At 39.4% G+C, this 24,358-nt stretch overlaps 2 protein-coding genes across 13 annotated transcripts in view; both read right to left on the minus strand.

The window, feature by feature from the left end:
- Positions 1-24,358, minus strand: part of LOC137233799 (serine proteinase stubble-like) — a 727,732-nt gene that overhangs the window by 98,507 nt on the left and 604,867 nt on the right. The window lies entirely within an intron of this gene.
- The window catches only part of LOC137233749 (uncharacterized), a 68,659-nt gene continuing 45,972 nt past the window's right edge, over positions 1,672-24,358 (minus strand). For 10 of the 12 annotated variants that reach the window (XM_067757155.1, XM_067757117.1, XM_067757099.1 and 7 more), the window contains 4 exons: positions 21,410-21,502; positions 19,875-21,330; positions 19,706-19,816; positions 1,672-2,397 (listed from right to left, as the gene is read on the minus strand). In XM_067757155.1, coding sequence (XP_067613256.1) covers positions 1,695-2,397; positions 19,706-19,816; positions 19,875-21,330; positions 21,410-21,502 — 2,363 coding nt within the window. In that variant the 3' untranslated portion in view covers positions 1,672-1,694. Of the gene's footprint in view, positions 2,398-19,705; positions 19,817-19,874; positions 21,335-21,409; positions 21,503-24,358 lie in introns of all 12 variants that reach the window. The other 2 variants (XM_067757170.1, XM_067757162.1) reach the window with 2 other exon arrangements.

Raw genomic sequence — 24,358 nt, forward strand, 5'->3', positions numbered from 1 at the left:
CTCTATTGCTACCATTGCCAGGTCTGCAGTGCTGAAGTTAGATAGAATAAACGAGCATGGGTGTTTTCTAACCATGACTGCATCTCTTACCCTGCTGTTCGTCTTTGTATAATAAACGCTGAATCCGCGAGCGCTGAATCCAGAAACCTTTCCTCCAGATCAGACCCATGGCTCCTGTATCAGCGCCACATCAAAAAAACCCTCCTAAAGTGTCAGGAGGAGCTTGCTCGACGCCACTTTACTGTGTTGGATATTTATCTGTAAGTCTCACAACGCCTTTGAGCTGTTTGTGTCTCTCCAAATTCTCCGCCACTGCACTCAAGCAATACTTTTTTTCGTTGTTTCCGGGGTTTGTAGGTACGCTTGTCCCTCCTCTGATATAGGCGTCTCTGCTACACTCGCAGCTTTATTAGTCTTTTTGCCCAATTCCATCACCTCTGCCTTTCGGTTGACACCAGTCCATTGGGGTTGTTGCAATCTAGCAGTGCCATAGTTAAGGACTATTTCGCAACTTTGTTCACCTTCTTCTCGGTGAAAACCGGAGTCTCATCATTAGCTCCTTTGAGTTACACCGAATAAGCTGGAGTCTGGTCATTACCTCACTTTGGCTTATTACCATTTACGTTTTGTTTCTTATTTCCTCTTCCGGTACTACAGTTTTTAGGGTACATGGGTTTCTAGAACTTCCCCCTTCTTTCCGCCTTGCAGAATTTGAGATCTGGTTCCTGTCATTCCGGCTTGCTTCCTGGTTCTGGGACGGGGCGTTTTCCCTTCGCCTCCTAACTCTTAAAAGCACTCTTGTCAGGTTTAGCTGATCGTTGCCTATTTACTCTCGGGCACTGGCTCTTTGGCCCATACCAACCGATCACTCTCGTTGTTGGTTGGCCTAGCGACGCAATCGCTTTTTACTTCTCATCCTTACTTTAAAAGTTTTTGAGCTCATATTGGTCGTACGACCACCTGTCCAGCAAGGCGGGCTCAGCGGTCTAATGTTAAGAGTGGGAATAAAAAACGTCCGCTACAACAACGCCCCTTGCTGTGGTACGTCCATTATTACATCCCGAAGCGATCCGGTATGGGGAAGGGTCCGCTCCGAAAATATTCCCTGGCTGCAATTCATCCAATAGGGACTGTGCGTAGCAGCCTTGATTAGGACGTTGGAAAGATGTCAATTTTACCTTGTTTAATATTATAAAAAGCGATAAGTATTTCAATGAGTTTTAGTAAGTATGTATTTATTTTTTTGTCAACTCAGAATTGGTGAAATAGAAATAAATTTATGAGTTTCATTCAACGAATATAACCAAAACTTTTTATTAAATCGCATTTTCTAGATAATACCATAAGAACATCGCCATTTCGACTACTGAGTGGAATTTCACGCTATCTCAGCCACCATTTCGAAAACGCGCTACCTCTGCCTAAATTTAAAATGTTTTGACGTGAGATGGGGCATTTATACAACAAGTTCTTTAATGAGGCTTTCAGCCGAGATAGGGCGATGTTCCACTCAGCAGACATATACATATGTTATACTCCGATATTGCTACAACAATATGTGCGCAATGATTTTTTAATTCACGAAGTATTTTGATTTTGGCAGCTTAAGTTTTACAATAAAAAATTATAATTTAGGTACATCCCCTCATGGAAAAGAAAAAAAGGAAAACATTTTTATTTATTTATTTATTTATTTAAGTATTACATACATTTATGATATCATTTGTTAGCCGTTTTGATGGCGGCCCCCTTTTTGCTTTTATATACGAATGAGGAAATTTTGTGTTAGATATATCTGTATATAAAATTGAATTACGTATATAAGATGCCACAGCACAAAGAGATCCGCCCACAACGCCCGATGCTCCACGTTTTATTCCATTTGCACCTTGTCCACAAATTGTTGTGCTGTGAAATATATTTATTTGCCAAGAGAATTCAGCTAGACAATGGTCCATTTCTGCTATATTTTCGACAGTAGAGCAGATATGATAACCATTTTCTGAAGACCATCCCTTAACTTCCATTTGCATGCCCGGTTGTAATGCAGTTTTGCAAGGTCCTATTGTTCGAACTGTATCTCGATTAAAGGGAGATTCCACTTGAATTATACCTAAACTCATATCGTTCATTCCGTTGATATCATTTTTCAAAAAAGATTTCCCTTGGCGAACTTGCCCTTGCCCAGCACCAGCTTTAACTGTGATCATTGTCGGTTCTACGCACATGCAAGTTATAACTGTAACCACGTTTTCCAAAGTAATCAATGATCCAGCGCATTCATATTTGTCGTTATAATATATTGCCACCACATATGAATCATCCTCTGTAACCACAGGACTGCTAGAACTGCTACCTCCAACGCGAAATTCTGCATTCGTGTGGGTGAAAGGGAAGCTAAGCGCGACCAACAGAACGAAATAATTTCTTAAACTCATTTTAAACTATAACTTTTTGAGATTCTTGTTAAATATTAAGTAAATCAAGATAAGTTTTGTGGGCGCTATTTGTACATCAGTGGATTGTGTGAATAACAAATGAGTAGAAACTTCTAGATTCAGGAAATGGGCACAAAGCAAATATTTGGCTGTTTTCAAAACAAAATTTTATTGTGATTTGTTTATATATTTGCCCAGTTTAATTAAGCTATTGAATTAAGAAAGGCCACGTGACATGTGCACAATGTTTGTATTTTTAATGAACAAACAAAGAAAAGTACAAAAGGTGCACTAATTAGTTTTATCTGGTTTCAAACTGCTAATTTGTCTATTTTATACCCCTAGACGATTTGTGGGTGTTCTATATACATTAGTGGATTGTGTGATTAAAAATTAAGTAGAAACTTCTAGATTCAGGAAATGGGCACAAAGCAAATATTTGGCTGTTTTGAAAAGAACATTTCCTTGCGAATTGTTTAGATATTTGCCCAGTTTAATTAAGCTATTGAATTAAGAAAGGCCACGTGACATGTGCACAATGTTTGTATTTTTAATGAAAAAACAAAGAAAAGTACAAAAGGTGCACTAATTAGTTTTATCTGTTTCCAAACTGCTAATTTGTCTATTTTAGACCCCCACAATCTCAGTTGGGAGCAGTGGACCAAGGTTTCAGCACCAACATTGCTCGAAGTTAAGTGGGCTAACATAATCAAAGTTCTGTGTTAAGTGTTAATGAGACGTTAATTGGTTGTGGACTTAGACGTCTGTTCATCCTTCCCATATTCGTAAAATTTTGAGATTTATATAGCAATTTCACACAGAGGGTTAATGAAATAATTAGCCATGTTTTCTATACATTGTAACGATTTTAGTGCAATTCCTCTTATTTGCAAACCTCTACTAACGTTCGAATGACTAAACTGTTGAATAAATAACTCCAATATTCGATAACGCAAAATTGTCTTTATTAGACTACTTTCAAAATAACACTCCTATTGCTCGACAGATAGCGTGCTTAAATCAAACCGATTTTCGTGCCTCAACTGTTGCCGCTTTTATACTGTGCGGTTTCTTCGCCGGTATATTTCTAGGCGCTTCTATTTCCAGAACTTACTAGTTAGTTATCAGCTATAAATTTCTCAGCTATAACTACAAATGCACAATTTTATAGCTTCTCTCATACCCCATGCGCGTGTGAGTGATACTTGCACAATTATTGCATACTTTTGGGAGTATCTCAGATATATGCATGTGGTTGTGAGTTGCTTCTCCGCTGCGTGTACGTACATATGTGTAGACATAATGATTGATTCGTTTATTTAAATACAAGTGACTTTACAAATGAACCACTTTCATTTTGGTTCGTGGTTTGCCAATGGTTTGTATGCGGTACACTGCATCGTTGATCCATCTTATAACTTTGTACGGGCCTCCCTATTTGCACTGCAATTTCGTGGACAAACCTTTTTTTCGTTGTGGGTTGTATAACGGCACCAAATCTCATTCCTGAAACCCTTCCGAATTACTTGCTTTATCGTATCTGGCTTTCATCTTGTCACTCATAATCTTTGATCGTTGCCGTATCTCTCGTAGCTCTTCTTCCAAGACCCCAGTGGATTTCTTGACATTTCCCTCCACATTGGCATCTTTCCCAAACTTCAAATCAGCTGGCAGATCATTGCCAAAAACTACCTTTGCGGGAGTTTGGCCCGTTATCTCATACACTGCCGATCGGTAAGCCATCAAGAATAATGATATATGTGTATCCCACTCATGATATCATCGGCTTAAATACCCGCGCTGTTAGTTCTGCTTACTCCAAGCTGGAAAAAGAAGCGGTAAAGATGGGTTTGATGGTGAATGAGGCAAAACGAAGTACCTGCTGTCATCGAGAAAAGAGTCAGCTCATATGCGCCTTGGCAACCACGCTACTGTTGGCAGCCATAATTTCGAAATAGTAAAAGACTTCGTTTATTTGGGAACCAGCATCAACACTAGCAACAACATCAGCACTGAAATCCAGCGAAGAATCAATCTTGCCAATAAATGCTACTTTGGACTAGGTAGGCAATTGAAAAGTAAAGTCCTCTCTCGGCGAACGAAAATTATACTCTACAAGTCACTTATCGTACCCGTCCTGCTATATGGGGCAGAAGCATGGACGATGACAACAGCAGATGAAGCGGCTTTGGGAGTGTTCGAGAGAAAAGTTCTTCGAAAGATTTATGGACCTCTACGCGTTGGCGATGGCGAGTACCGAAGAAGATTTAATGATGAACTGTACGAGCTATACGCAGACATCAACATAGTCCAGCGAATTAAAACGCAGCGGCTGCGCTGGCTAGGCCATGTTATGCGAATGAAAGATGATGCTCCGGCCAAGAAAGTGTTTCTATCGGAACCCGCCTATGGAAGCAGAGGTAGAGGGCGGCCCCCACTCCGTTGGAAGGACAGGTGGAAAACGATTTAAACTCCCTTGGTGTGACCAATTGGCGCCGGTTGGCGGAGCGAAGGAGCGACTGGCGCGCCTTGTTTGACGGCCATAACCGTTTAGACGGTTAAGCGCCAGTTAAGTAAGTAAGTAAGTATCCCACTCCTTATGGTACTTGTCTACTACCTTCCTTAAATGCTCCTCCAATGTTCTATTGAAACGTTCCACCATACCATCGGACTGAGGATGCAATGCAGTTGTCCGTGTTTTTCGAATGTCCAATGATTTACACATTTCCTGGAACACAGCTGATTCGAAATTCCTGCCTTGGTCAGAATGTGACTCCATTGGTACACCATACCTTGCAACCCAATTGTTTATAAACACTTCTGTTACTGTTTTCGCTTCTTGATTTGGGATTGGGTATACCTCTTGCAATTTGCTGAAATAATCCATAACCACCAGCACATATTCGTTTCCGCAGTTGCTAGTAGGAAATGGACCTGCGACATCCATAGCGATTCTTTCAAATGGCTGAGTTATATTGCTTCATCTGGCCATGACTTCGGGTTTTTGGGCCTTTCGCTCTGCTGCAAACCTCGCAGTTCGCAATCCACTCAGTGACCGACTGACGGCAACCAACCCTATAGAATCTCTGTTTAATCCTCTCGAACGTCTTCGTGATTCCAAGATGACCTCCGCTTGGACCATTATGCAGCTCGCTGAGCACGTCAGGAATCCTCTTTCTGGGAACAACTATCAGTTTCTTCTTGCATTGACCATCCTCACTCGCCCATATTCGATGAAGGCAACCGGATGTCAATTCTAAACTGTTCCACTGTGCCCAATATGACTTCGCAATGGGACTCTCTGCTAACATCTCTTCTCTGTTTGGTCTTTCGTTTCGTTCGAGCCCTTGCATAACATGCGACAGATCTGTATCTTCCCAGCTTTCTTAGTTGTTCCTTGTCCCATTCATCCGTACATGTTATAGTCATTAGCCGGACATCTATAATGTCTTCTTTAGCCTCGGCCCTTAAACAGTGCTTGCATTTCAAACTACATGGCCTTCGTGACATTGCATCGGCATTCCCATGGGTACTACCTTTCCGATGCTCAATGGAAAAGTCATAGCTTTGTAGCCGCTCGATCTACCGTGCCAACTGTCCTTCTGGATTACGGAACTGCAGAAGCCATTTCAACGCTTCGTGATCTGTCCTGACTCGGAATCGCTGGCCATAGAGGTATTTGTGAAAAAGTTTAATGCACTCTACCAATGCCAACAGCTCTCTCCGTGTAACGCAGTAGCTCCTCTCTGGTTTCCGAATTGAACGGCTGTAGTATGCAACTAGCTTCTCCTGTCCATCAACCAGTTGCGACAAAACGCCTCCTATAGCATATACACTCGCATCTGTATCTAGAATAATTGTTGCTCCTGGAATCGGATATGCCAACATTGGGGCAGTGCACAAACGCTCCTTCAATGTTTGGAAAGCCAACTCTTGCTCCTTTTTCCATTCAAAAGCTTTATTTTTTCCTGTAAGCTCATGGAGGCTATGCGCTACGCTGGAAGAGTTTGGTACAAATCTGCAGTAATATGTGCAAAGCCCAAGGAAACTTCTCAATTCATGCAGGTTCAGTGGTCTTGGCCAATCCTTTACTGCCTCTATCTTTTCAATCGCAGTACAAATGCCTTCTGCCGTTACCTTGTGACCCAAATAATTTACTTCCTTTTTAAACAGCGAACATGTTTTGGGACTTAGTTTGATGCTGTCACTAATATTCGTCACAATAAAAACCCAATGTTCCATACAAAATACAAATTCTTAATTATCTCATTATTGCTTTATTGAGTGCCTAATGGAGTCAAAAATCTAGACGGTTTTGTGGGCGCTATTTATACATTAGTAGATTGTGTGATTAAAAATTAAGTAGAAACTTCTAGATTCAGGAAATGGGCACAAAGCAAATATTTGACTGTTTTGAAAAGAACATTTCCTTGTGAATTGTTTGAGATTGAGATAGTTGCCCAGTTGAATTGTACTATTGAATTAAGAAAGGCCATGTGATATGTTTGTATTTTTAATGAGTAATCACAGAAAAGTACAAAGGGTGCACTAATTAGTTTTATCTGTTTCCAAACTGCTACTCTCAGAGAAAAAACGCATTGTAGAACAAGTAAGGAAGTCTAAGTTCTGGTGAAACCCAACATTACATACCCAGCTGTACACTTGAAATGCTGTTGTTTTGTGTGCTTAATGGCGTTACAAAGCTGCGCAATAATACATATACATATGGTTCTATTATAAACTAACTTTTCTTCGAGCTATGGCTCACGAAACATAGAAAATTGCTTAGTCATAAAAGGGGCGGTGCCACGCCAATTTTTTAAAATTTAAAGTTTTTCCTATTTATTTTCATAAACCCACTAGGGAAATGAAATATCTACCATTGATATAAAGCTCTTTTTTGCAAAGATATAGCTTATTTTATTCGTCCACGACCCTTTAAAAAATCCTTCATATAAAAGTGGGCGCGGTCCTTAACCGATTTCGTTAATTTTTCTTCAAATCATTCCCTATAGTAAAGGGAATTTTGTTACGATAGGCTTAACGATTTTTGATTTATGATTAATAATATTTGTAAAATTGATTTTATCACAAGTGGGCGGTGTCACGCCCATTTTAAAATTTTTTTCCAAAGTTTTATCAAGAGCCGCGTTATCAGGCCACGCGTCAAATTTGAAAATTCTGGGTGTATTATTTACTAAATAATCAGGTTTTTTGTGTTTTCCAAAATCTATATATATATAAATGAAATGATGTTCGTTCCTGTCCATGTTTTGGGGCCAATACGAGGTCAATTTTATTCGTTCTATTTTCATATTATAGGGATCAAATGGGGGAAGGTTTTTAGCAAACAAAATTTTTTTAAATATCTAGGTTCTTGAAATATAGGTCAAAACGTGAACCCGGATAACCCTACGATGTGTTTATATAATGTGGGTATCAAATGGAAGCTTCTGATGAGTACTTTAATATGGGGTTCTTTTCGTACCCCTGGGTGACTAGGGTCTCGAGATATAGGCCAAAACGTAGACCCAGATACCCCTAGAATGTGTTTATACAATATGGATATCAAAGAAAGCTGTCGATGAGTTCTTTAGCATAGGGAAATTTTCATACATCTGGGTGACTAGGGACTCGAGATATTGCCCAAAACGTGGATGAGGATAACCTTAGGATGTATTTTTACATTATGGGTATCAAATGGAAGATGTTAATGAGTACTTCAATATGGGTACCAAAAGGAAGCTGTGCTGATGAGTGGTAATTTTTCTCTGGGTGACGAGCGTCTCGAGATCATTTCATGTGTTCAACATTTTTTGCATAAATATACGAATTTTTCGATTTGTGTCGTGCTTCTAAGTTGCAAATTTTTTTCGAAGGATAGTAAACATAAACACCGTGGTTTGTACATTGTTTATGAGAGGGGCTTCGGCACACATACACAAACGTATGTCACATTTCGCTACTGGCTGAACATTTCTACTGCTTTATATTTGTTATACAAACGACGCTTATGTTCTGTTAATTTGTATGCAGTTCAACTGTGAGCAGTGTTCGGACTTCTACCACTAAAGTGGTAGATCTACCACCTTTTTTCCTGAAATATAAGTTCTACCACTTCTACCACGCAAACTTAAAAATAGGTGGTAGATTTTTATAGAAATTTTCTGAAGAAACCTTATTTTTTCCACAATTATTCGGAAAGAAAATCAATGCAGTGGAACGGTTTTATAAAACTCAAGATAACGTCTGGCTTAGCTCTGATCAACATATTACCTATTTTCCTTCAGGTTTTTAGTACAAAACTGCAATGTAGGTACACCTACCTACATATATGGAAAAAACTGGCTATTATTCATTATATCAAGATATTTAAAATATAACCAAAATCTAAAAGGGGGCGTGGCACCCCCCATACAAATGGAATATATCATACTACATATCTCTGGATATAGTAATGGAAGGATAATGAAAATTGGTAAGGGGCTATATGACGTTAAGTCCTAACACCTCCAGTAAAATGTGAAATTTAGAAAAAAGGGGCGTAGCACCTTCCCTACAAATGGGATTTTTCAGAACTATGGCTGCCGTACAAACTTAGGTTATTTTAAGACCTAAATTTTGACTGCATTGTTGAGTTTGGCTGTTATCCCTTTTGGACGTTGAGTAATCTTCCGCCGTTTAAAAGATGTGTTAGCTTCAGTCTATCTACATCTATATATATGGAAATCTAATTCGGTGTGTGTGTATGTTCGCTATGGAAACGTATTTTCCACATTTCAATCATCACCAAATTTGGCTATACCTTCCTTCGATCAACGCGAAGGTGTTAGGCTAAAAATAATTTCGATATATAAAAGGGGCGTGGCACCTCCCATACAAATGGAATCTTTGGTACTGCATAACTCTGAAGGTATACATGCCAGAACATTGAAATTAAGTAAGGAGTTATATGAGGTCAGTCCCTAACACCACCAAGAAAATGTGGAATTAGTAAAAAGGGGGCGTGGCACCCCCAATACAAATGGAATATATCATACTACATATCTCTGTATGTAGTAATGGCAGGATAATGAAAATTGGTAAGGGGCTATATGACGTTAAGTCCTAACACCTCCAGTAAAATGTGAAATTTAGAAAAAAGGGGCGTAGCACCTTCCCTACAAATGGGATTTTTCAGAACTATGGCTGCCGTACAAACTTAGGTTATTTTAACACATAAAGTTTGACTGCATTGTTGAGTTTGGCTGTTATTCCTTTGGACGTTTAGTAATCTGCCGCCGTTAAAAAAATTTGTTTGCTTCAGTATATCTACATCTTTTATAAAAATCAAATTCTGTGTGTGTGTGTTCCCTATGGAAACGTATTTCCCACACTTCAATCATCACCAAATTTTGGGTATAGGTTCCTTCGATCAAGACGGAGTTTTTTCATATTTCAGAATTAAGAATTTAAAATAAATTTTTTTTTTTTGGCTATGCGAACGAGCAATCTTAGGTCCCAAAAATGATCATGTATACAAAATCAATGATCGGATTCAAAACCAAATTCTTGGTGAAGTGACGAAATATAAATCGATCGACATACTTACAGATGAAGATCAAATTATGAGTTGTCAAATTGAACTTCTAAACTCTTCAGAACCACCTGGAATGCCTGCGCATATATCAGCTTTGAAAATTGGCTCACCAATCATGCTTCTTCGGAATTTAGACCCACCAAAATTGTGTAATAGAACCAGACTTTGCGTTAAGCAATTAATGCCGAATGTAATCGAAACAACAATCATCAGCGGTAAAAGCAAAGGTGAAGACGTGCTCATACCACGGATCCCAATGATTCCTACAGATTTTCCATTCAATTTTAAGCTCTTATAGTTTCCTGTATGCCTTTCTTTTGCAATTACAATCAACAAATCAGATAGACAATCGCTTTCTGTTGCAGGATTAAGGTGAGTCCATGCTTTTCCCATGGCCAGCTATATGTCGCTTGCTCCAGAGTTGGAACGCCAAAAAATTTGTTTATCTTTGCATCGAACGAAAAAACCAAAAATATTGCGTACCCATATGTATTACAATAAGATGCAATAATAAAAGGATTTAAACGAAAATTCCACCAAATATGCGTACAAAATTCAATTCAATTTATAAAACAATAAACTAAATTATCAACAAACAAAACTGAAAAAATAACGCAACACTTATTCTATCTCGGGCGCTACAATGTACGCCGGGTATAACTAGTTACTTATCGATTGGGATTCAAGAGGTTGTTGAGCGTAACCCTTTCAAGGGGCTCCCAGCGTAATTTATGACTTCTCCCAAACAATAATCAACCTCACAAATGTGACCCAGAAGGTTCACCCTGGTCATAGCGAACAGTTCGCGCGACTTAGTACCCATCCGGCAAAGGATCAAAAGCGTTAAAACTCCCCAAAACCTTCGTTGAGTCTCCTTTTATCTACATGTAGAAGAAGATTTTTTTATTGACATCAAAGTGCTTTTTAACTACCGGCTTTGTAACTGGACCGTAATTTTTCGGAACTGGTTCGCCCTTTTACTTCACAAGTAGCCCAATACTCCAATGAAACTCTAAAATATCCTTTTATACACTGGCTCAGGTTGTATATCGTCGCATTTCCTCAGAGAACTGCCGAAATACCTCTAGGGTGCACTTTCCCATTCAGTCCACAGCCTGTGTCCAATAAGTACAATTCTGCTCTCAATTTGGACACCTACCAAACAGCTTTTGACAGTGGAGGTGGTGGTGTGCAACAAGAATGTCATCACCTACGATGAGTATCTTAGTCTCATCAAATGCAATATGACTTCCGAGCTGTGAGAAGTAGTCAAAGATAAGGTGAACTATCAATCTGTATAACATGTCCATCAACACCGACGCTGTCATTCCTCCAACTCCGCTATGGGGACGTGATTCATCAGCTAACTGCTGCTATTGCTTGCCCGCTACTTAACTGTTGCCCCCGACCCTACCATACTACCATACTCATCTGCTACTCAACTTTTGCCGTCCCGAAGTACCACCTCTCACCTCTGGCCCCCCTTCCCATACGCCCTAAGTTGTTGAGCTACTTCCGAGTTCGCCTGCCCTACGATTGCAAGATCAGTCATCTCACCGTAGTAGTAATCAACGACATCGTTCGCTCTCAACTACTCCGATCAGTTCATATTAACAAGCCCAGTGAGTTGCTCTCGCGCTCCCCACTCTCACACCCAGGGCCGTAGAGAGAAAATCCGGGCCGGGACTAAACAATTTACGAGCTCCCTATAAAAATTCCACTAATACATTTGATTAATTTGAAGTAATGACGTCTCATTCATGAATCACTATTGATAGATTACATCAAAAAAATTGTTTCCCACATTTTTTGGACTAATTGCTAAAAATAAAATTAACACAGAGTATTTACTGTTTATACTGTTTTATCGTAACGTAAAAATAAAATTCTCTTTTAACAGCCACATGTTGTTTCAAATAATCTTTTCTAGTTATTTGGTAACATTTTAGTACATTTCTGATAAATATAATGATGATTATAAATTTTAATTTCGTATATCAAAGAGTGGCTTTTCTTGCTTTTTTTGCTGCAAAATTTTTATACTCAGTTGAGCAGAGCTCACAGAGTATATTAACTTTGATTGGATAACGGTTGGTTGTACAGGTATAAAGGAATCGAGATAGATATAGACTTCCATATATCAAAATAATCAGGATCGAAAAAAAATTTGATTGAGCCATGTCCGTCCGTCCGTCCGTTAACACGATAACTTGAGTAAATTTTGAGGCATCTTGATGAAATTTGGTATGTAGGTTCCTCAGCACTCATCTCAGATAGCTATTTAAAATGAACGATATCGGACTATAACCACGCCCACTTTTTCGATATCGAAAATTTCGAAAAACCGAAAAAGTGCGATAATTCATTACAAAAGACAGATAAAGCGACGAAACTTAGTAGATAAGTTGAATTTATGACGCAGAATAGAAAACTAGTAAAATTTTGGACAACGGGCGTGGCACCGCCCACTTTTAAAAGAAGGTAATTTAGAAGTTTTGCAAGCTGTAATTTGTCAGTCGTTGAAGATATCATGATGAAATTTGGCAGGGACGTTACTCCTATTACTATATGTACGCCTAATAAAACTTAGCAAAATCGGAGAAGGACCACGCCCAGTTTTAAAAATTTTTTTTTTTTTATGTAAAATTTTAACAAAAAATTTAATATCTTCACAGTATATAAGTAAATTATGTCAACATTCAACTCCAGTAATGATATGGTGCAACAAAATACAAAAATAAAAGAAAATTTCAAAATGGGCGTGGACTATGGCCCACTCCCTCATAAAATACTCCTTAATGTCTTTCATTTGATACACATATCATACAAACACATTCCACGGTTTCCCTCGGTTCATTTTCCTACATGGTTATTTTCCCTTATGTTGTCACCATAGCTCTCAACTGAGTATGTAATGTTCGGTTACACTCGAACTTAACCTTCCTTACTTGTTTTATTTATGAAATTAAATATATTAGCGTGTGTCCCAAACGCACTTCGAATGACGTTGTACGGACTTCACCCAATTTGGTGATATTATAATTATTCCATAATTCGATTGGATATAACGCCTTCTTTCGACGTTGCTGTGTTCCAGGCTGAAAAAAATTTCAGAAGTCAAAATTCAGAAATTAATCTGACAGCAAAAAAACATTATGTTGAAATAATCTGGCAACTCGAATAGCTGTTATACGTCTTTGTTCTATCTCTTTATCATATAATTTTTTCCTATTGTAATGAGACAGTTTTCTAGTTAGTTGTTACGATCACTCAAGTCGATGAGACTTTAATAATAATAAACATCTTTGAATTTACTTCTACGAATACTTTTATTTCGCGGTTACGCCAAAAGGTAACGACCTCTAAATCTAACAAAAGGTTATGGGCCCAGGTGGACCTAAGACGCGAAGCCAAAGTAAAGTAGAAGAACAAGAGATAACTGAAGAATCAAATTCGACAGATGACGACGTGTTTGAAGACAATTTACTGCAACCAGAGTCGATAAAATCCGAACAAGTGTCACGTGAGCATATTACAAGTGAACTCCCAGATATGGCAAATGGGCTATACGCTATTGAAAAGCTCGATGAGCATAATTATGACTCATGGTGCGTGCAAATGCGTGGAGTGCTAATTCATTCGGATCAGTGGAAAGTCGTGTCTGGTAAACTAGCACGGACTGATGACAATGCTGAAGAGTGGTATACGTTAGATGAGAAAGCGCTCGCTACAATGGTTTTGTCAGTCAAACCAACACAACTGAACCACATTAAAAATTGCAAGCAATCCAAGGAAGCGTGGGAAAAATTGGAGTCCATCTATAAACCCAAAGGTCCTGCTAGAAAAGTTACCCTATATAAAAGTCTGTTGAGTCTCCGTTTGTCGGATGACGGTAATATGCTACAATTTTTAAACTCATTTCAAGACATTGTTGAGAAATTAGCAGAGGTCGGAATTGCCATAAACAATGAGATGTTGGTCATCATACTTCTATCGAGTCTGCCAAACCATTTTGAAAGCTTCGTGATTGCCATGGAAACAAGAGATGAACTACCGGAATACAGCGTATTAAAAGTGAAACTTCTAGAAGAATACGAGCGAAGAAATAATCGAAACAATAAAGAAAGCATTCAGCATGCATTTTCTGCTCAGAACAACAACAATAATAGAGCTCAACATCGAATGGACAAAAATAAGAACCCTAATGATTCTACTTCCACTTTGCATGGAAACTGTAAGGCGAAAAATAATGTTAAATGCTACCATTGTCATAAACGCGGGCACTATGCTTACAACTGTAAATCGAAAAAACCAAAAGAACAAAAAGAATCGAAGGAAAGCTCATATTATGCACAAGCTAACACAGCAATCACAAATATCAACAACTACTACAATTGCGAAAACCGGTCTGAGTGGATTGTGGATAGTGGTGCCACATCACATATGTGTAACAACAAAGATTTTTTGTTTCAATGGAAAAAGTAGAGGAAATGGTGTCGATTCCTGGAAATCAAATCGTCACAGCAGTAGGAAAGGGAGATGTGAAATTGACAACGGCAAATGGCAAATTACTGCTCAAAAATGTCTTGTATGCTCCCACATTCCAACATAACTTTTTCTCAGTTATAAAGTGTGTTAAAAACGGCGCGAAGGTGACATTTTCAGACCAGGGTGTTGTTGTAAAAGATAAACATTGCAATGGTATAACCTTGAAAGCAAATATCAAAAATGATTTGTTTGTGTTTGAGAGTACAATGCAGTCGGCGTATTCGTGTGTATTGCAAGAAAATATGTGGCATTTGAGGCTTGGACATGTAAATTTCGGATGTTTGCATCAAATGAAAACAAAGCAATTAGTGCGCGGATTAGAAAAAGCACATTTTAAGGAAAATAATTCGTGTGTTACATGCATGCGCAGCAAAATTCACACGCAACCGTTCCCACAACAATCTGAAAGTAAAGCTGACAATATATTGGGCTTGATACACACCGACGTATGTGGCCCCTTCAACGTTCAATCAATTGGTGGCTCACGATATTTTCTTAGCTTCATTGACGATAGGTCTAGAAAAATGTTTGTTTACTTCATAAAATCGAAGGAAGAAGTACTTGATAAGTTCAAAGCATTTAAAAACATGGTAGAGCGTCAAACAGGGAAGTTGATACGCTCTTTGAGAAGTGATAATGGAGGCGAATTTATTAACAATGCCTTTAATAAGTACCTGGAGGAAAATGGTATTACACGCCAATTGAGTACTCCTTATAGCCCACAACAGAACGGAGTATCGGAGAGAGCCAACCGTACATTGGTTGAAATGGCAAGGTCGATGTTAGTGCAAGCCAATCTCAGTGAGAAATTTTGGGCGGAGGCAGTAGCAACCGCGGTGTACCTTCGAAATCGCATATCATCTAAATCAATTGGTGATATAACTCCAAACGAAATATGGTATCGGAAAAAGCCTAATATACAACACCTCAGAGTGTTCGGGTGTTTAGCGATTGCGTTGGATAAATCGGAAAATCGTAAATTCCGTGCTAAAGGAAGGAATTGTATTATGGTGGGCTACTCACAAGAGTCAAAAGCGTATCGATTGTATGACATAGAAGCGAAGAAGATTATTATTAGAAGAGATGTCAAATTTCAAGAAGATATGCTAATGGGTAAATCTACGCCGGACGGTGAAATTTTAAGACAACTTGAATCGTACGAAAACCTTGATAATGAGGTGGCAGAAAATACCGTATCCACACATTTAACAGAAACAAATGTAGCAGAAAGAGATGAACAGAGTTTAAGCAGAAAGCCAAGTTCTGATGAAGTATGCCAACCAAAGCGTGGACGTCCGAAAATTATTCGCACAGGCAGGCCCGGTCGACCCCGAAAAATACCCAACAGCGTTAATTTTTTATCTCATAAAATCACCATACCCGAGAGCGTGAAAGTTATTGACGGTAAAGAATATAAGCAAGAGTGGAAAGCAGCCATGAAACAAGAGATTGACTCGTTGATTATGAACAAAACTTGGTCACTAACTGAATTACCACCAAACCAAAAACCAATCGCATGTAAATGGGTATTTGATTTAAAATCAGATAAAAATGGAAACATCGAACGTTTTAAGGCCCGATTAGTGGCGAAAGGATGTAGCCAAAAATATGGGATTAATTATAAAGAAACATTCTCGCCAGTCATAAGATATGCAACAATAAGAATGTTGCTTGCGCTTGCAGCTGCAAATAAAATGTATCTTCACCAGTTGGATATCACAGCAGCCTACCTTAATAGTTCTCTAAATGAAGAGTGTTACATGCAACAACCTGAAGGTTTTGTAGATGAAAAATATCCAGATCGAGTATTGCGGCTACACAAAGCAATCTACGGGCTCAAACAGTCAGGACGTGAGTGGAACTTCACGATTGATGCCGTCCTCAATAAAATGGGGTTTTTGCCTAGCAAAAACGAGCAGTGTCTATACATACGCTACATTGGCGGAAATTTATGTGTCGTTGCAGTCTATGTAGACGATTTAATTGTAGGTAGCCAAAGTTTAGAAGACATAAACATGTTTAAAGCCGACCTCGCAAAAGAGTTTAAGCTCGTTGATAAGGGACCGATCTCATATTTCCTTGGTTGGGAGATCGACAGGTGTGGAAGTACTGGTGCGATAACAGTATGTCAGTCTAAATATATACGCAATCTATTAAAACAATACGATATGGTCAATTGCCGTCCTGTATCAACTCCTTTGGATCCAGGGTATAAGGTGGGTGATGTAGACGAATCTGACACACAGATCGAACAGAAATCATACCAGCAGTTGATTGGTGAGTTACTATATTTGGCAATATCTACACGCCCTGATATATAACATTCTGTAAGTAAATTGGAACAATGTAATTCAAACCCAACCCGTAAGCACGAAGTTGGCGCGAAACATATATTACGCTACCTGGCAAAAACTATCGATCTGAAGTTGAAATACGATGGCAATATAAAAGAAATAGAAGGCTACTCTGACGCAGATAGGGGTGGTGACATCAAAGATAGAAAATCGTACTCTGGATACGTGTTTTTAATGAGTGGTGGTGCAATTTCTTGGGAAAGTAAGAAGCAGAGTGCGGTAGCAGTAAGCACAACCGAAGCGGAATACTATGCACTGTCTACAGCAGTAAAAGAAGGAATTTACCTTAAACGCCTTTTAGAGGAAATTGGACAATATGCGGCAAATGAGCATATCTTAATAAAATGCGACAACTTAAGCACTCAACAGCTAGCGAAAAATCCAGTATACCGACCGCGTACTAAACACATAGACATACGCTTTCATCATGTACGTGATGAAATATCTAAGGGCACTGTCAAATTAGCTTACATAGCATCTGGTGACATGATTGCAGACGTACTCACTAAAAATCTATCAAAGGATAAACACATTAAATTTGTGAAGCTTATGGGTCTTTCATAATACATATGCACATTTGAATTTTATTTCGAATTCGCTAAAACAGATATTCGTGTTGAGAGGAAATGTTGAAATAATCTGGCAACTCGAATAGCTGTTATACGTCTTTGTTCTATCTCTTTATCATATAATTTTTTCCTATTGTAATGAGACAGTTTTCTAGTTAGTTGTTACGATCACTCAAGTCGATGAGACTTTAATAATAATAAACATCTTTGAATTTACTTCTACGAATACTTTTATTTCGCGGTTACGCCAAAAGGTAACGACCTCTAAATCTAACACATTAAACTTTTGCGCAAAATTTTATGTTTTTTGCTGTCTTATTACTTTCTGAATTTTGACTTCTGAATATTGATTTCTGAATTTTTGTTTCTGAAAAAAGGGTTCTGGCTAATGTTTTCTGAAAAAATGTGTTTCCGAATTTTTTTTTCTGAATTTATGGGGGGAACCAGATGTCGGACCACAACATCAATGGTGGCGTCTCTAGCTTAATGGTAGTCAGTATTTTGAACCAAATTGAGGGCAGCAAGACACATTCGAACTTGTTGATGTATTTGAGAATGCCGGTAATATCTCCGTATGCTTGTGCAGTAAAATATAGCTTAATTAATGAATTTAGTGCTTGTGTTAATCCTGGAACATGGTTTGCGAATGGTCTGATTGCCTCAATTCTAGCCGATCACCTAGTGTCTGAAAGACTGTGAAGAGAGCTTGGTACATTTTTTTTTGAGGACGTCCCATTGTTTTGGACTGCTGCTGAAAATAATAAAACATTTTTGTACAACTCCGAACAAAGTAATTGCAGCGGTACAACATTCTGCAGCATCAATACCACATAAATTGAGACTGTAGGTTGCAAAAGGCGAGTAATCAGCATTCGAGTATGACGTAGTGCTCCGTTGTAAGCTCCTTTCATATTGGCGCCGTTATCTTTTAATGGGATTTCATGTTTGACTAGAGTATAAAAAATTAGATTAGCGATTTTCTGACCAGTTTTTTGGTTACCATTCACGAAAGCCAAAAACCGTTCTTGAATTGTAAAATTTGTTGCTTTCGAATTGAAATGGAGTTAGCGCAAAATGAACGTATTCTGTTCAGCGTGACTACAAACAGGCGTAGCATCAACGATGATAGCAAAATACTTGGCTTTCTTGCCTTGATCTAATATAGTTTCACTCACATGCTTTGCACAAATTTCTATAAACTTGTTCTGAATCTCTGGGGAAAGATAGTGAACTTGTAAACGTTTGTGCTGTCGTTGTGAAATCCTAACATTCTCCAAATGATCTCTAAGTATCGGATCATATTGGCTTATGAGATCTTAGATGCCCAAAAAATGTCCATCGTTTCGTTCTCCATGATATATATTTTCACCTTTAAACTCTAGACCTCTTTCACCCAAAAATAAAATAGTGGCCAAAATTCTATATAAAATTTCTTTCTACTTTTGAGTTTCAGCGATTAGCTGTTCATTGATAAGTGTATCAATTGTAGCCTCCTTTTGAATTAGATTTTGTAAAGATCGCCATTGAATATAACATTTAATGTGATCTTGAGTATTTTCGTGTGATGGCAGTTTATCGTATAGCTTCTTCCATACCTGGAATTTCGAATATCCGCCAGGACAACAAATTTTAGGTAGATTTAAATAAAATATTGGCGCTTAACAGACGACATGACAGGCAATAAAAAGCATTGCTACTGGCACTCCACACTAACCAGTCACGCTCCTCTTTCTCTCCATTTGGCAAGATTCTGTTTAACAACGCGGTGGGAAATGCCTCGTCATGACAATCACGTGGAAAAATAAAAGGGCACTTTTGATTACCTCGCGGAATTATTTCGTTGACTTATTCAGATCGCAAAAACTCATTATTAATGGTACCGATATCAAACTCGTTTAAATAATCTGGACTTTGATACAGAGTTGATGGTACATTTTTGTTTGATGTTTTTATTGTCTCCTCCCTGTTCGAAGGCTCAGGCGAAAAATTATTATCAATATTCGTTGCATCGTTCGCATCGTCGGGTGTGAGTCACACCTCTAAAAATAACTACTGTATTCTTACTCAGTTGGAGTTCGTTGTATCCCTTTCCGATCCTGCATTGACTGAATGCTACGGCAGCCCTCGACAAAACCCACTTCCTATCTTTCAGTCGGTGTAACAAAAGTCACAAGTACCTGAATATTTGCCAATTTTAGTTTGTTCTCCACCACTTACCGTTCATGTGCGCGCACTTCCTTCACAGCAAATGTAACTGGCGCAGAAGGTTCAGCATCGGTCGATAAATCGATATCACCCAAACGTACAGTAAATTGTCGCGCTGCAAAACTAAAATATGACACCGATTTCAAAAGTATTCTAATGGTAAAAAATTAAAATAGCTTACGGTTTCTGACGCGAATCTCTCGTACAATGCGCAGCTGTCAAAATATATTTGGAACCAATAAGCGAGCCACCGCACCAGAATTCTGTACGTTTCGGACCATGCAAAAATATTGCAGCCATCCATGGCCATTGACCATTCGGTGCTTCAACTCCACCAACAATACGCCCCGAGGAATATTCCTGTTGTCCACACTCTTCTGGATCTACAATATTATTGTTGCCTAGCAGTTCTAACTCATTGCCCAGAGGGTTTGGTGTAGTCGTCGTTGTTGCGGTCGTTGTTGAGGGTTTCAACTGTGGTATTAACACCAAACTCGGCGATGATGCTGGACGTGGTGTAGTTGGACGTTTTGTTGCTATCACAGTAACTGGCGCTTTTGTAGTCAGTTTTAGTGGACGTTGTGTAGTGAGCACAGTTGAAGACTCTGGCAATGGACAACAGACCCCGGGCACAAAAAGGCTTTTAAAGCACAAAGATTCACGTAAGCTGCTTAAGTTCAATAATAAAGCGGGACAGCTACTCAAATCTTCGCATCGGCCAGGACGCCCGTTGGGTGTTTTGCAATAATTTTCGGCGTCTTTACCGATCACATCTTCTGTAGTCCCTGGCAACTGATCAACACGATCTATTGAGTGTGTGGTTGTCGGGTGGGTAGTCGTGCTTGGTCGCATTGTGGTGGGTAGTTTGTTTAGTTGTTGCGTTTGATTACTCGCACCCGTTTCAGGTTTCTTAACTTTATTCCGATTCTTCTTCTTTTTCTTCTTCTTCTTAGTATCTTTGGTTTCAACGAACATGGGATCCGCTGGCGTTTGCATGCCTCCCTCGCGCTTAACTAACGTTTGTACATTGGTAATTTTTTGCTCTTTTACGAGATTACTCTCATGTGACGGTGGCCCAAGTATTTTAGCTGTCGGATTTACGTCACTAAATTTTGTAGATGGCGCTGCCGTCGTTGTACTAGTAGTCGTTATAGCGCTTGTTGTACTAATCCCACTAACAGTACTAGAGGCAATATTCACCTCATTTCCCACACCAGACGCTTGATACGTTTCAGGTTTGGGTTCATGCTGCCCACCGCGCGTTATATCCACCAACAAATGTCCCATTGTATTAAGTGCTCCTAAAGTTTCCGAGATGCGATTGATTGCCGATTGAGAGAGTAGTCGCGGAATATTTTCATCACTACTACTATCTGTGCTACTGCTCTCTTCATCATCGCTATCGTTATAGTACTCATCTTCATCATCATCGTCGTCATCCTCCGAGTCGGCATCTCTACTTTCAGATACCGAATCAGCATCTGATTCTGAATCTAAAGATGATGACTCTCCGCCAGCTTTCAGGCGATTATTTTGTTTTACTTTATTTGTTTCCACACGTCCAACTCGTTTCGAAGTTTTAGCCATCACGTATCCTTTGGAGAATGGTGAGTCCGATTGCGACTGAAAAAAAGACGCTGCCTTAAAAGTAGATGTGAATCCAAACAGTATACTAAACTAAAAGGCTTTAGGCTATTTTACTATCTGTGAACTTACATTGGTCGTTTGTCAAGTGCCTTGGCTCGTCATCATCTGAGTCAACGCTGGCCGCTTGTGTATAATACTGAGAGAGAAATGTGACTGAGAGCACTGCAAATGAGAAAAAAAATTTCATTAGGTCTTGTTCATGTTCATGTTTCGTAAGAGTTACGATAATAATATTAATAGTGCCGGCTGAACTCATGCCAACACCGCGTATACAAGTTGGCGGATAGTGAAAGACTTGTGGTCTGTCAGCTACAAATATCATTACAGGATACAAATAAGCAATAAATAATTAAAAGCGGCGAGAGAGGAGGGCCACGGTGGTACTATCCTCAAAATTGCGTCCCATAAGAATCTGATGACGATGCTCCTTATGGCAAAGTATGCTGACGGTGACGATATTATGCCACCTCAGGGTAACAGCTAGTCGAAATTGCTGTGGTGTTAATATTCCATCATCTCCGCCTTTTTAAAACCATGGAAGCTAAGGCACCTTTAAATTGGCGGTGCAGAGTCGGCTGAGGAAACTCCATATTCAGGCCGAGTTCTGGACTTCCTTAGCGACCTGTAAAATGGCGACAAGGTAGCATTCAAAAAAGCAAAAAAAAATTACTGAGATCGCCATTTCTGATAATAATAGGAAAGCGAGTGTATCCTGCGGTTGCTCCATCACAACCGGTAAGCTTTAATGGTGAAAATCAGGGGCTGTATTCAGTAATTGTTAGTTTTTAAATGTACATTTTTCTTTTCTACCAAATTATGTGAATAAAAAGTGTACATTTTAAAACTCACACATACTAATACAGCCCCAGGACCAATATGGCAAATTTTGTAGACTTGTAGAAGTGCATAGACTCTTTGACAGCCAACAACGGAAAATGCCTCTACGTGCCAGGCACCAACTCGAAGGTGGCTAGGAGGCCGAAAAGAAACGTTACGATGGACCCAAAAACCCTTGCCATAGGATACTTGGTTTATCTGTGCGCGTTGGAAGCCAATGAGTCCAAGAATATGACCCAATAATTTACAGAAGTAGCTTCTCTTTAAGTGCCAAGAATAAAAAAAGATCACCTAAATGAGGGCTCGAAGAAAACGCTAGGCGCCGATTCGAAGCTAGTTCTGGCTTGATATTGCCTTCAGTTGGAGAGCTGTCGCGACACAAGAGCTATCTAAATGGAGAAAGTGGGACATATCCCATCTCCCTGGGCTGGCTTATTGGTTCTGAAGCCGAACAGGTTTCCGAAATGAGCAGCTCCTACTACCTTTCTTATCTGAATACCTGAGGGGAGGGGGCAAATTGTGATATCGAACTCTTAAAAAAGGACTTTTTTGCCTGGGTCGAGTCCCATTTAGCATCAAGCAACGGACGGATATAAAACGTTAATGCAGCGGCTTTGGATATAGACATTCAAAGGAAGATTTCAAAAGCCACAACAGGATTTGTGTTTGCTAGAAGGATGGGAAAAATTATCACGTAATTTCAGCATGTACTGACAAGCCAAAATGCTGCATGCGTGAGTCACAGAAACTCAACCATCCTCCAGGGACTGAAGCACGCGCCATACTGTAGTGCCAGTGATCACCTCCGTCGAAGTCAACTTAAATAGTGCTTAGCTGATAAGCAGCTAGACTAAATGATCCTTGAACACAGTGCCATCAGCGAACCTGAAAAGATAAGAAATTAATCGTAATTTTGACGATACTGTTGTTGCTGAGATTTGGATTGTGAACGATGTGTAACTGTGAACAGTTGCTACTTGACTTTAAATTTAGCCAATAAAGAAGTTCCAGGACTATATGGTACTGTTTGGGAATGACTTGCTAGGCGTAACGGACAATGTGAATGACTGTTTTTTAGTCCTCCTCGATGTAACTCCTTCCCGTTGTCCTCAATGCTTCCGTAACCAGGAACTCCTGTCAGCGCCATGCTTGAGGCTTCATCTTGCATTTACTTACTACCCTGACCGATGCAATGGGAAATTAAGCTGCCGAATCAGGAAGACGGGCTGAAATAGATACCTTAACTGATCAAGGAAGAAAACTCAGCGAGGATATACAAATTAATGTCGGAGTTATGTCAGAAAGTCTGCTGAGGTTACCACTTCGACCACATTATCTTGAGCTCTAACAGGCAGACTAACGAGGTCTTACTGCAAACCAGTCGGTTGTTTCACATATGTTAAAGTTCAAAGGTAACTGGTTAAGGAATATGTTCGCTTAGTGCGTCTTCTTGAACGACCTAATATACATAACTGTTACCTCGCTGAAAGCTGCTCGCTATACTTTATTCAGCTGTTTAACATTGTACATTGCATTGTTTTTCCAAGCCGTTCGATATGAATTTTGCAGCTAAGCTAACTGTCAATCTCGACGTCCAAATACTTGCGCAGATAGAGAAAGTACAGCACCATTTGGAGTGGGTCTAACACAGCAATAATTTCGCATAGCACAGCATCTAAAATTGTGTTAGAGTGTAAGCAATCCCTGGAAAGAATCGGATCGGTGAAAGGCATACATCTATACTGGGTTCCAGGTCATATGGGCATAGATCGGAATGAAAAAACGGATGAACTAGTTGTAAAGGGCGCATCCCTCGACGCTTGCTCCGTAGACGTCCTAATCATATTGGGCGAGATTAAAGAAGGCGAGAGGTGCAAATGATCAACCAAGCGGGAAAGGCGTGGGTCCAAGCGCTGGACTATAAACCTTAGACTACCAAAGTTGCATTGAAAAAAGAAGGACTGTAGACTCATGACGGGTATTCTGACTGGACACTGCCTTCAGGCGTCAAATGCCTTTAAATTAGGCTTGGTCACTGACAGCAGATGTAAAAAGCTCACGATGCAGCTGTCAGATCTAGAAGAAGCAAGTGGCATAGGTCCTAGAAGTCTTTTATTTTTTGCCAAGAGGACGGAGTTATTTTATTACATAGGTCCTCGTTTTTGATAGAATTTTCAGTTT

Source organism: Eurosta solidaginis, chromosome 1 (genome assembly GCF_040869045.1).
Source record: "Eurosta solidaginis isolate ZX-2024a chromosome 1, ASM4086904v1, whole genome shotgun sequence".
NCBI classification, from domain to species: Eukaryota; Metazoa; Arthropoda; class Insecta; order Diptera; family Tephritidae; genus Eurosta; species Eurosta solidaginis.